The sequence below is a fragment of the Typopeltis vanoorti genome, chromosome 9 (assembly GCF_054136105.1).
Source record: "Typopeltis vanoorti isolate ZY-2024b chromosome 9, IOZ_Tvanoo_1.0, whole genome shotgun sequence".
Taxonomy (NCBI): Eukaryota; Metazoa; Arthropoda; class Arachnida; order Uropygi; family Thelyphonidae; genus Typopeltis; species Typopeltis vanoorti.
In genome coordinates, this window is record NC_143557.1 from 3,904,120 (window position 1) to 3,917,480 (window position 13,361).

General features: G+C 37.0%; 1 protein-coding gene across 5 annotated transcripts in view; it reads right to left on the reverse strand.

Moving 5' to 3' along the window:
* Positions 1-13,361, reverse strand: part of LOC150102853 (eukaryotic elongation factor 2 kinase-like) — a 389,384-nt gene that overhangs the window by 31,220 nt on the left and 344,803 nt on the right. For all 5 annotated transcript variants that reach the window (XM_090397538.1, XM_090397535.1, XM_090397537.1 and 2 more), the window contains one exon: positions 6,719-6,900. In XM_090397538.1, the coding sequence (XP_090253664.1) occupies positions 6,719-6,900 (182 nt within the window). The remainder of the gene's footprint in view (positions 1-6,718; positions 6,901-13,361) is intronic.

Genomic DNA, 13,361 nt, shown 5'->3' on the forward strand with positions numbered 1-13,361 from the left:
ACTAAAGTTATGAATCTCACTCTGTTAATAGTAACTATTTAGTTAACAATTACCCGTTTCCAGACCGATAAGATGAGAATCCTCTGCAATCTGAAAATGTGCTAAACGATCAATAAATACCATTGTCTGCAGCATTATTATTATTATTTGCATTCCTGTTCTCACATACTCATCTCTCACACTATTTTCCTCTCCATTCACGAAAAATTCAGTCTCACTTGCTTCGCTTCATTCTCCTGTGCTCTCACATTACTTCTGACTTCCTCTGATCCCAACATAAGGAAAGAGGGCGGCAGGGTCTCGCTGAAGCACGTGGCAGGTGATTTCAGTGGTGGAAGGGAAAAGTATTTTTTTAAATGGTGAATAGTGTGAATTCCTTTGTGAACTGTGCTGCATTTCTTTTCTCAATAACACAAGTGTTATTTAGTGGGAGTTTCGTTGTTATATATTGTGTTATTTTTGGGTTACCGAGAAGGCGAGGTCACAGTTGGCAACATTCGCGGTGGAAGAGAAGATAAGTATTCGCTATCTAGTATAGTTGAATATAGAGTTATATTTATATATATAGGTTTATATTCAGTGTTTATTTATATATATATATATATATATATATATATATATATATATATATATATCTGTGATACAGTGTTCATATATATTTTTAGTGATTAGTTTAGTAGTTACTTACTTGGCAGTAAGGAATGATGGCAGATGCAGCTGCAATCACAAATGGCGCATCACCAAGTCCTCCGCCATTTAAGAACTCTATCATACGTAACATAATAAAGGACTTTGAGGCATGCAGTGTTTGAGGATGTATGCTTCCCGGGAGTTGGATATGTTTGCAGGTGAGAGAAGGGGGAGTGCATATATGTGCGAAATGCAGACAGTGGGAGGAAATCAATAAATTTGATATTTTGATAACCGATCTAGTTGCTTCAGGGATGGGAAATGGATGTCGGGAGATGAGTAGTATGATAGGAGAGAATGACAAGTGAAGTATGAAGTAAAAAATAAGAGTCAAGAGTGTGGAAGGCTTGAATGACTGTGAAGTATACAGAGATGGTTTTGATTGGATAAATGAATGGTGAGTAAGAGTGACTAACTTGCAGAGATGGATAGATGAGCTGAAAGAGGAGGTGGAATGTCCTGTAAACGAGATGAAAAGTATGAAAGATGAGATTAAGAAAATGGAAGAGATGTATGCAAGGCGAAACAGAGTAGGAGTGAGAGAAAGTTTTGGGAATGATAGAAGAGGAGAGAATAGAAGCAGTAGGAGAGAGGGAATGAGAGAGAGGTTTGGGAATGATAGAAGAGGAGAGAATGGGAAGAGTAGAAGAGAGGGAATGAGAGAGGGTTATGTGAACGATAGAAGAGGAGAGAATAGGATAAGTGGAAGAGAAGGAATGAGAGAGAAATATGGGAATGATAGAAGAGGAGAGAATAGGATAAGCAGAAGAGAGGGAATGAGAGAGAGTTATGAGAATGATAGAAGAGGAGAGAATGGAAACAGTAGGAGAGAGGGAATGGTAAAAGAAGTAATGTATGGTGACTCAATGATCAGTGGTGTCAGGATAGGATGCGTGAGGAGTGTGTTCCTGGAGGAACAATAGAAAGTGTGGCTATGGCGATAAAGAGGGGTGAAAGGGGGGATAAGATGATTGTGATGGTAGGAACAAATTACTTGAGAGGTAATGTAAACTGAGCAGCAAGAAATATGAGATTCTTGTTTGAAGTAGTACGAAAGAAGATGTAGAGAGGAAAGATAGCGTGCGTGTTGCCTAGGTATGATAGTGACGAGCTGAGCAGAAGAGCAGTAATATTGAATAACATAATAGCTAGAATGTGTCAGAAGAGAGGACTGGAATATGTGAATGCTTGGAGGGTATTTGAGGACAGAGAGGAATTGTATGCGAGAGACCGCCAATTGAATGAGGAAGGACATAAGCATCTAGAGAGATTGCTGTTCTGAATGAGTCAGTGTGTCAATGCAGGGAAACTAGAATGACCAAGGTGGATGGTAGCAGGGGTGGCCTCTAGTGGGAAAGGGGACTTGGGAGAAGGGGGACAACATCAGGTAATGCTGAGCCCATTGGAGTCTAGAGGGGATAATGCTGGATATAGAAATAGTGGCATTTTTATGCTTTATACTAATGCCAGGAGTATCCAGAATAAAGCAGAGGAATTAGTGGTGCTGATAGCATCAGCCTGGCCAAAAATTATTGGGATAACTGAGAAGTGGTTGGCAGAAGCGGATATAATAACAGAAATAGAAGTAGCAAGGTACAGCATTTTTTGGCAGGATAGGAAGGGAAAGCGTGGTGGTGGAGTACTGCTTATGATAAGTGATGACTTATGTCCTCAAAGAGTGGAGGCTTCGGAAGGAAGTGACACTAATGATTTTGAAAGCATATGGTGTGAGGTAGAGATAAGCTAGATGGCATATGTAGTGGGATGTTGCTAAACATCAAGGTGAACAAAGGGTGGGAACCAGGAGATGTTTAGACAGTTCAGCTTGGCAAGTGCAAGAAGAATGATTGTTATTGGAGATTTTAACTACAGCAGTATAAATTGGGGAGAGGAAGGTGCATGTAGCAATAAATGAATGGAATTTCTAGAATTCTTGAAAGACAAATGTCTTAGGCAACATGTAATAGAGGAACAAGAGGTTCAAAAGTTTTGGATTTGGTCATAGGATCAGAAGAATTGATAATAACTGAGATGACATCTCTCCCACCAGTTGGAGAGACTGACCATGTGGTTTTGACTCGGAAGATGAATAGACATGCAGGAGTATCAGAGAGACGGGAACATGTGGAATTATAAGGCAGGTGATTATAATAGTCTTAGACATCAACTTGGGGATGTTTCATGGAGGGAGGAATTGGAAGGCCAGGATATCATTAGTACTTGGGAAATTGTGAAGGAATATTTGTTAGCAGCAATAGTAAGCTGTATTTCACAAGTGAAGAAGAGGACATAATTTGGTGTAAAGTGGATGACAAACAATATTATGCAGTAACTGCATGTGAAAAAGAGGCTATGGAAGAGATTTAAGGAGACAGGTGAGGAGCAGATGCATGACAAATATAAGACACAGGCCAGGAGAGTGACTAGTATGATAAGGAAGATGAAACTGGAATATGAGAAGAGATTGGCACTAAGATCCAAAGAAAATCCTAGGGAATTTTTTAGCTATGTAGCTAGTAGGTGGAGAAATGATTGTGGGATAAAAATGGGAATAGAGTGACTGATGCAGAGGACATAGTAGAACTGTTCCATGAATACTTTATTGGTGTATTTCATCCTGGAGGAGTACATTTTAATACTAGAGGGATAGGGTAGGTTCGAGATTCAGAGGTGAAGGAGGAGAGCGTGTTCCCAATACTGAGTGCTGTGGATGTCAGTAAAGCTGTGGGACCGGATGGTATTTCACCACGAGTTTTGAGAGAATGTGCTGAGGAACTGACAGCTCCTTTGATCTGGCTTTTCATTGAAAATCTGGCTATAGAAAAGATACCCAGGGAATGGAAGGAAGGTAAGATAGTGCCATTGCATAAGGGCAGTAGCAGACTGGAAGTGTCTAATTATAGGCCAGTTTGTGTGTCATCAGTAGTTGTTAAGATCTTGGAGAAATTAGTGAGGGACCATATACAACATTGGGCAGATGAGGGCAATGTTATCTGTGAGAGTTAACATGGATTTCTGAGGGGGAGCTCTGGTTTTATTAATAATAATTAGCCTTTTATAATAAAGTTACAAGAGCAGTAGATGAAGGAAAGGCATATACTGCGATTTTCTTGGATTCAGCGAAGGCATTTGACAGGGTACCATATGATAAGTTGATATTTAAGTTGCAGCACATTGGTTTGGATGTCAGGTTGGTCAACTGGATTCAGGATTGGCTGTCCGATAGGTATCAGAGAGTTGTATGGTGGGGCAGTTTCAAGGAGGCTGATGGTAACAAGTGGGGTCCCACAGGGATCAGTAATGGGACCTGTATTGTTTAACCTTTATATCAATGACATTGTCAGTGGATTGCAGGGGGATATTCAGTTGTTTGCAGATGATGTGAAGCTGGGAAGGGTTATTAGTAATAGTGCAGATGTGGTAGTCCTGCAAGAGGATTTGAATAAGCTAGACAGATGGGCAAATGAATGGGGGTGTCGGTTTAATGCAGCAAAATGTAATAAGGTCTTGAGGTTTGGGATGCATTGATGGGATTTTTTTTTTTTTTTAAATAACGAAACCTGTGGTGTGTTCATAATTAGAAGAAACACACGTATAAACCACAGTGAAAATTATTTAATTGTAAATATTTCATCCTAAGTATCTTAGGACATCATCAGCACAGTATTTAAACAAAAATTAGAAATAACATACAGTTAGGGCGCATGATTACAATAGAATCTCATGAAAACGTGCGTAACGTGCTAAAGTAGTACAAAAGAAAAAAAAAAAAAAAAAAACGTTAATTATTTAACACAGTTTTGTATGATAATTTCCCATACTTTAGGAATAGTAAGAACGTCGTTGCGGTTTAGGTTTGGTCTGTGTAGTAAGGATTTGAAGGGGATAAATTAACTGTGGAAAGGGTACAAAGGCGGATAACAAAGACAGTTTCAGTACTGTACAATGTTAGTTAGAAGGACTGGCTGAGGGAATGTGAACTGCAAAGTCTGGTGGATGGAAGAAGGAGAGGTGATATGATTAAGACTTTTAAACTGTTGAGAGGTGGTTACAGGGTTGACACTGGGGAGAGTTCTTTGGCTTGGTTGAACAGCAGGAAGGAGTGATGACAGGCCATTCCTGGAAGTTATGAAAGGAAACTGTGAGCAAGAGGATGAGGAGTGGTTTCTTTGCTTGGAGGGTGGTTGAACAGTGGAATACATAGCCTGATAGAGTGGTGAAAGCAAGAATGGTCAACGAGTTTAAGGAATGGCATGATAGACTTTGTGTTTCCTAGGAGGGACCTCCCACGATGAGTCTTGATAGACTTGTGTTTCCTAGGAACTCCCACAATGAGTCTTTTGACTCCTTGGAGACAGCGTGTCCCCTAAATTTCAGATCCTTATCCATTATCACCAAGCAAACAGACAAGTCAAGTTTGCACCTGCAAGTAGTGCAAGTCTGGGTGACTCCATACGCAATCCAAGTCTTAGGCAACTCGTGGTAAAGGTGGAATAAGCTCTGATCACTATTCTTAGTATTTACCCTTAATGCAAAGCACGTCTCCTTGAGATGTATGATGCTATGCATTAAAAGCAAGGGGCCACTACCCAGACCGATTTCGACCTTTATCGAGGTCTCATCAGTGGGAGCCTGGCTTAGAAATACCAAGGTTTAAGTAATACAGAGCTTATAAATATTTTACCAAAACTAGTTACCACAAGGTGCTTTGACCTTATTAAATAAAAATCTCAGGATGAGAGATAGATGTAAAAAGTTTTTTTTAATTTGGGTATAATATACGTTAAAGATACCAAGCTATTTTATATGTATATAAATATAAACTTGGTTTTAATCCATTTACTAAGTAAGTCAAGTTTGCGCCTGCAAGTCTGGGCAACTCCGTATGTAGTGCAAGTCTTAGGCAACTAGTGGTAAAGGAGAAATAAGCTCTGATCACTATTCTTAGTATTTACCCTTAATGCAAAGCACATCTCCTTGAGGAGATGTATGATGCTATGCATTAAGCTCTGATCACTAAGAATAGTGATCAGATTCTGCTCAATAAAGGTCGAAACCGGTCTGGGTAGTGGCCCCTTGCCTTTAATGCATAGCATCATACATCTCCTCAAGGAAATGTGCTTTGCATTAAGGGTAAATACCAAGAATAGTGATCAGAGCTTATTCCTACTTTACCATGAGTTGCCCAGACTTGCACTACTTTGCAGGTGCAAACTTGGCTTATTTGTCTGTTTGCTTACTTGGGAAATGGATTAAAACCAAGTTTATATTTATATACATATAAAATATCTTGGTATCTTTAACGTATATTATACCCAAGTTAAAAAAACTTTTTACATATATATATGTAGAAAGTATTTTACTTAGGGTAATTAAAATTAAAGTATCCCTGTTTAAGGCCTTGTGGATCACCACCAGTGATCCAAATGATGTGAAACTTTGCAGGAATACATTGTGTATCAGCAATGACATATGTCACAGATTGTATTGTCTACAAGAAACAACTGCAATTCCACAAATATCTTGATTTACACTCTATTAAGCCTTGGTAGAACCTCGAGTGCCAAGCAACCAAAAAAGATCAAGACAGAGCATGGCCTATACAGAGTGATCAAAATTAAAGTATCCCTGTTTAAGACCATGGAGTGCCACTCAGTAATCTGAATGCTACAAAACTTTACAGGGATACATTGTGCATTATGCAGAAGCAATATCTAAGGGGAAAAAAAAAAAAAAAAAAAAAAAAAAAACGGTAGTTCCAAAATTTACCACCAGGGGCGCTGTATGATGTACTGAATAAAGGCATAGTCATTTTTTCTGTGTGTGTAAGGAGAAAAGCGACAAGCATAAATAACACATTTTTATTCACTTCCATTAATTTAATTTTGATCACCCTGTATATCTTATGTATTCTATTCTTCATTGTGTTTGCTAGTTTTTTAATAAATAAGAAGTTCATTACCAAGTTTCCAAAAAAAAAAATAAAAATAATAATAATAATAAAAATTAAAAAAAATGCAACACTTACTTGCTTTAGCTGGTGATTTCTCTAATCCATAGCCACCTTGACGATACATTTCTGCTTGGCGAGCTAATAATTTATAAATTGGATCACTGATATAAGTATCAAATTCACCTCCTTCATCTTCTTCTGATTCAGCAGCTATTGCTTTGTTATACCAAAACACAGCATTTTTCCATGATTTTAAACTATAAAAAAATTTAAAAAATAAAATAATAAATAATTCAAAATGGACAGTATCAATGAGTGACCATTATAATTTACCATGTATCCAACCACATCAGAAAGGCAATTTGTAATTCTAATAACTGAAATACAATTAAATTACATGATGCTGTACCAGAAGCCGGTTGATATGCAAGGGTTGATTAATTGAAGGATCGTTGTTTTGAAGGTAAGATAAATGGTAGATTACTGTACTTTTAGTTATGCACAAGACATTATGAACTCTGAAACAACATGACCCAACTGGTAGATCTCAGAGAAAGCATTTATTTTGATTTTTGTTTTAATTAATTAAAGGAGTTTTCAGACTCCTTGGAGGTGAAACGAATTTCTCAGATAAATTACATACATTATATGAACACAATTATGCATAACAAATACTTTCTCGTACATAAAGTTTTTTTAAATAATAATAATAACAGTTTACAACGTATATTATTATAATAATCAATGATTATTACAGATGTTTCTTTGCAATTTTACACTCTATATATACAATATCAATGGATATAATCACTCTATATTGCATGCTTTTGTTACAGTTATTACATACATTTGTTTACATATAATACATAAAGTACATACATTGGTTTACATGTGATATGTACATTACATGCATTTGGTTACATATGACACATCATGGATAGAACTAATTTCTCTGCTTTCATCCTCGAAGCTTATATGTAAGCTTATCTGAGGATGACACCAGTTGGTCATTATTTATTGTTTTTTTTTTTTTTTAGCTGTGTTGGGAAGCTACGAAATCTATGATTGAGAAATTCGTGCTCACGTGCACGCACAATAACTTGGAATATATTGATGCGTCGCTAAACTGGAAGCCTGAAGGAATATATTGTGTTCCTGTTGTTTATTATTTTAACGGTATAATAGAACACAGAAACTAAGTAAATAATTAATTTATTGACTTCATGCTGATATTTCGCTGGTATTATAACCAGCATCTTCAGAGCACAAAAACACTGTTTGTCACAATACGCGAGACTAAAACAACATGGTGTACTTAACCAAAATTGTAGCAGCAACACAAAGACTAGAGTCCTGATTTTGGCACCCTCTATCTGAAAAAAAAAAAAAAAAAAAAAAAAAACCGCTATCATATATTACTAGAGTCCTAGAAAAGTGCTAGTTTTTTCTTAATATGACTGTCTCCCAGATCTTCGGCAAGTTAATACAGCCATATTTGTTGAGATTTGGAGTGTGTTTTAGGGCTTCTGTCGCCTCTAAGAACAATCTCTCTGATTTATATGGGTTTCTGTGTAGTACTTTTGTGTTTTTCCAGTTGATCCTGTGTGCAGGGGTATCCAGAGCATGGTCTGCTAGGCCCGACTTCCCATAATGATATTTCCGGACGTATCGTTTATGTTCGCTGATGCGGATATTCACAGTTCTTCCTGTTTGACCGTAGTAGGCTTGATTGCATGAGCAGGGTACTTGGTAGACTCCTGGATGTGATAAAGGAGGAATGCTGTCCTTGGGTGAGCGGATGAAAGTGGCTAATTTGCTACATGGTCTGAATGTGGTGCGTAGTTTATGTTTATTGAGCATTCTTGAGATCTTTTCGGATGTGCCTTTAATGTAGGGGATGGTGACTGTTTTGTTGTAGTTCTCTGTGGTGGATGGTGGGAGGGGTTTCTTAGGAGTGTTTATATAGTTAGATAGTTAAAATAAACAAAATACTAAACACTCCTAAGAAACCCCTCCCACCATCTACCACAGAGAACTACAACAAAACAGTCACCATCCCCTACATTAAAGGCACATCCGAAAAGATCTCAAGAATCCTCAATAAACATAAACTACGCACCACATTCAGACCATGTAGCAAATTAGCCACCCTCATCCGCTCACCCAAGGACAGCATTCCTCCTTTATCACATCCAGGAGTCTACCAAGTACCCTGCTCATGCAATCAAGCCTACTACGGTCAAACAGGAAGAACTGTGAATATCCGCATCAGCGAACATAAACGATACGTCCGGAAATATCATTATGGGAAGTCGGGCCTAGCAGACCATGCTCTGGATACCCCTGCACACAGGATCAACTGGAAAAACACAAAAGTACTACACAGAAACCCATATAAATCAGAGAGAGATTGTTCTTAGAGGCGACAGAAGCCCTAAAACACACTCCAAATCTCAACAAATATGGCTGTATTAACTTGCCGAAGATCTGGGAGACAGTCATATTAAGAAAAAACTAACACTTTTCTAGGACTCTAGTAATATATGATAGCGGTTTTTTTTTTTTTTTTTTTTTTTTTTTTTTTTCAGATAGAGGGCGCCAAAATCAGGACTCTAGTCTTTGTGTTGCTGCTACAATTTTGGTTAAGTACACCATGTTGTTTTAGTCTCGCGTATTGTGACAAACAGTGTTTTTGTGCTCTGAAGATGCTGGTTATAATACCAGCGAAATATCAGCATCAAGTCAATAAATTAATTATTTACTTAGTTTCTGTGTTCTATTATACCGTTAAAATAATAAACAATATTGTGTTCCATTAAGTTTGTATAGTATTTTGGGTGAGTGTTTCTTGTTCATAGTATGTCCTTAGAGCTCTTTTCAGGCTATTGTAGTTTGTAAGGTTTTTGTATTCAAAAGGTAATTTGTTTATCATGTCTGGGATATAGAAATTAAGCATGGCCTTTCTGTAGTGATTATTGTATTTATATGTGATATAATTAGTTGTCTGAGGTATTGTTATACGGTATGTATTTCTGATTGTCCTGTAGTTGGCATCGAAATAATGTCCTAGCAAAGTTGCATAGTGACAAATGTTTTGCTGTATTTTGTGTTCTGACATTGCAATGTATATAAGGTCGTTGTTTTCTCTTTGTTCCCAAAAGATCAGTTTTATCATTTTATACTGTAGCGACATTAATCTATTTAATTTGTAGGGTGCACAGAAAGCATACATTGTTATAGCGTATTAGTATATTTTGGCATAGTGCTTTGTATATTAGTGTTTTTAGGCGTATGGGAACTATGTCTTTTAACCTGTAGAGTTTGCCACTTATTGTTTATGTGGAATAGCCACATAAACCAGCTCATAACTGCATCGAAGTAAATTCCAAGGTATCGTATTGTTTCAACCTGAGTGATTGTAGTGGTTTTGCTGTTCTGTGTGTTTATGTTGGAAAGTGGATGTTGGATGGTTATATATTTGGTATCAACTGGTAGCGTCAGTGGATTTCTGAATATCGTCAATTTTGTCTTTTCTGAGTTTAGGTGTATGGAGTTTTTCGTGAGCCAGTCTATGATCAGATTTATGTCATGTTGCATATTTGTTTGGGCTATGCTTGCATTATTGTGGATGGATATTATTGCTGTATCGTTTGTGTATTGGAATATCTTACCTTTGAGTGGTAGCTGATTAATATCGTGCGTGTAAATGTTCAATAGAGTTGGAGAGAGTACAGCTCCCTGCGGTACTCCACAGGTCACTGGTAGCTCTCTGCTTCGGTTTGATTCGATACGTGTGCTATGCTTTCTATTTTGAAGGTAGTTTGTAAACCACCTGTGAAGAGGCCTGTCTATTCCAACATGCCTCAGCTTTTCTAACAAGGTTTGATGTGTGAGTGTATCGAATGCTTTAGTTAGATCAATAAAGACTACCCCATGGCAATTTTGTTTTTGTCTAAGGCGGTATTAATTACGTCTGCGAAGTCTTCCAAGACAGATGTTGTTCCCTTATTTTTCTGAAAACCATATTGTGTTTTGGGGATAATATGAAAGGTCTCTGTGTATGCTGTGAGTTTCTTCAGTATGATCTGCTCCATAATTTGATTGATAATTGGTAATGTTGCTATGGGTCTGTAATTGCTGATTAAATTTCTTTTTCCATGTTTGTATATGGGTGTGATTATGGCGGTCTTTAGCATACTTGGCATCTGTCCTGTTTTAAATATTTTATTTATTAATTTTAGTAGGATAGGACTTAAACTAGTTGCATGTTGCTTTATATCTTTAGGTCTTATACCATCAATTCCTGGGCCTTTGTTTGGTTTGATTTGATGTACTGCAGAGAGAAGTTCTGCTTCTTTTATGGTTGGGAACCATAATGTCTGTTTTCATTGTGGTCCAAGTGGAGGATCACGTTTTGTGATTGGGGGAATATTTCTGTGCAATTCTTGGATGGAGTCTGCAAAGTATTGGTTAAAGTCATTTGCTAGTTGTTGGATAGGTTTTGCATCTTTCATGAAGCTGTGTTTTATGGTTTCGGAGGCGGTGGTGTTGGGAACACAATCTAGCATCTCATTGATCAGATGCCAGGTTTGTTTCATGTTGTTTTGTGCAGAGGTTATTTTGTCTCTGCAGTAGCTTCTTTTTGCATTTCTGATTTGTGTTGTAAGACAATTCCTCGTTATCTTATATTCAGTTTTTAAAGCTGTGTTATTTGGATATCGTTTTAATTCTTTCCATAAAGCATCCTTTCTGTGTATTTCTATAACAACACAATATCCAAGGATTTTGTGTTGTCTTTGAACGAATTCTGACTTTCTTTGTAGCATTCTTATATATTTCCTCCAGTGTGAGTTTAATGTTGTTGTATAAGATATCTGCTGAATCTGCTTGCAGGTGTTCCCAGTCTGTTTTTCTAATTTCATGGTTGACTATTTCTTCGAATATTATTATTATTATTATTATTATTATAATTAATACATCATCATCTACAACTATAATGTTCCAAGTATTCGTACCATAATTTGCTGGGTTCGTGAGCTGCGTGGATATGTACCTACTCTCCAACAAACTGTAGGTTCAAACCTCGCCATTAGCAAGGATGAATGTAAATTTCTTTAGGTGAAAGATACCTCCAAATGATTGGAGCATCTTCCACCTAAATTGGAGGCCTAAAGTGGCTTGAAAAAGTTTGTTTGTTGTAGAGTTTCTGGATTAAGTAAAAAAAATATATATATACACACAGTAGATTCCAGTTAATTGGGACTTCGGTTAATCGGGGCAGCCATTTATTTTGGACAAATATTGAAGAACAGAAACAAAGCAGGAATATAACCCAAAGTTGCTTTGCTTATTTGGGCCACCTTGCCACTTTATCAGGACAGTGGCTGTAGATGGTGCATGTGTAGCGAGTTGCATAGAGAGTATTGCTGTCAGTCAGCACCAGGATACAGAGTAGAGAGGACGCACGTATTTTGGCAGTATAATGATTCTACTTAAGTGACTGCTACATAGCATACTTTTGATTAAAACATATGTGTGTGTGTGTGTGTGTGTGTGTGTGTGTGTGTGTGTGTGTGTGTGTATATATGTGTGTAATGAAGGTTTATTTTCATAATCCTGAGAATTAGAAATAATATTTTTGGTTTATAGATCAAGTGTTGATCAATTTTATTAATAAAATTGATCAACATTTGATCTATAAACCAAAAATATTATTACTAAGAGTGTGTGTGTTAAAGTTTTAGTAAAAAGTGTAGCAATTTATTTTATTTCATAAGCTCCTGTCAAAATGCCAAGGAAAAAATTAACATTAGCAGATGAAATCACCTTAATTGACAAAATAAAAAAGCCAACCATCTAACACCAGTCATCATCATCAGCTAGCAGAGATAACCTGTGTTCCAAAATCTATGATCACATGTTTATTAATCCAGCAGGACAAATTGCAAGAAGAATAGACATTGTGAGAAGAATTAGCTAGAAAGCAGGGCTATGCGAGCTTTAAAGCTACAGATGGTTGGTTATTGTGATTGAAAACCAGACATGAAATAAAATTTCAATGGATTGCATTACTATGTTGTGCTGCTGTAACATGTTGAGAAGTGACAAACAGAAGCTGTTGGTTACTGTAAAAAGTGCCAAGCCTCGACGCTTTAAAGGACTTAGAATAGACAGTTTGCCAGTTCTGTATTATGCCAACAGGAACGCATATATGACTTCTGTTATTTTACAAGAATGGCAAATGAGTTGGGATGCAGAATTAAAACAAAATTCAAGAAAAATTCTTCAGCTTCTGGACAAGTGTGCTGCACACCTGCAATTCGATTGTTTGTAAAACATTCAACTTGAATTTCTTCCTGCTAACACCACATTCCTGGCACAGCCACTGGACAAGGAATCTAAAAAAAATTTGAAGACTGCATTACGGAAGGCTGGTACACTACATCCTTGAAACAACTGAAAATCTACTAACATTATCTTCAACAGCAGAAGAAATCAGTGCAAAGGTTACCATTTTACAGGCAGTACAATTTGTTGCACAGATTGTGTGAGAAATAAGCAGAAAAACAATTCAAAACTGCTTTTCTCATTGTAGTATTAAGAATTCAGACCAGAAAATGCCAGATATGACTGATAATGAAAATGAAATCATTTTGGAACTGAACACATCAGAAACTACGAAGAGTTTTCATGTATTGATAATAGCGTTCAATGTTAC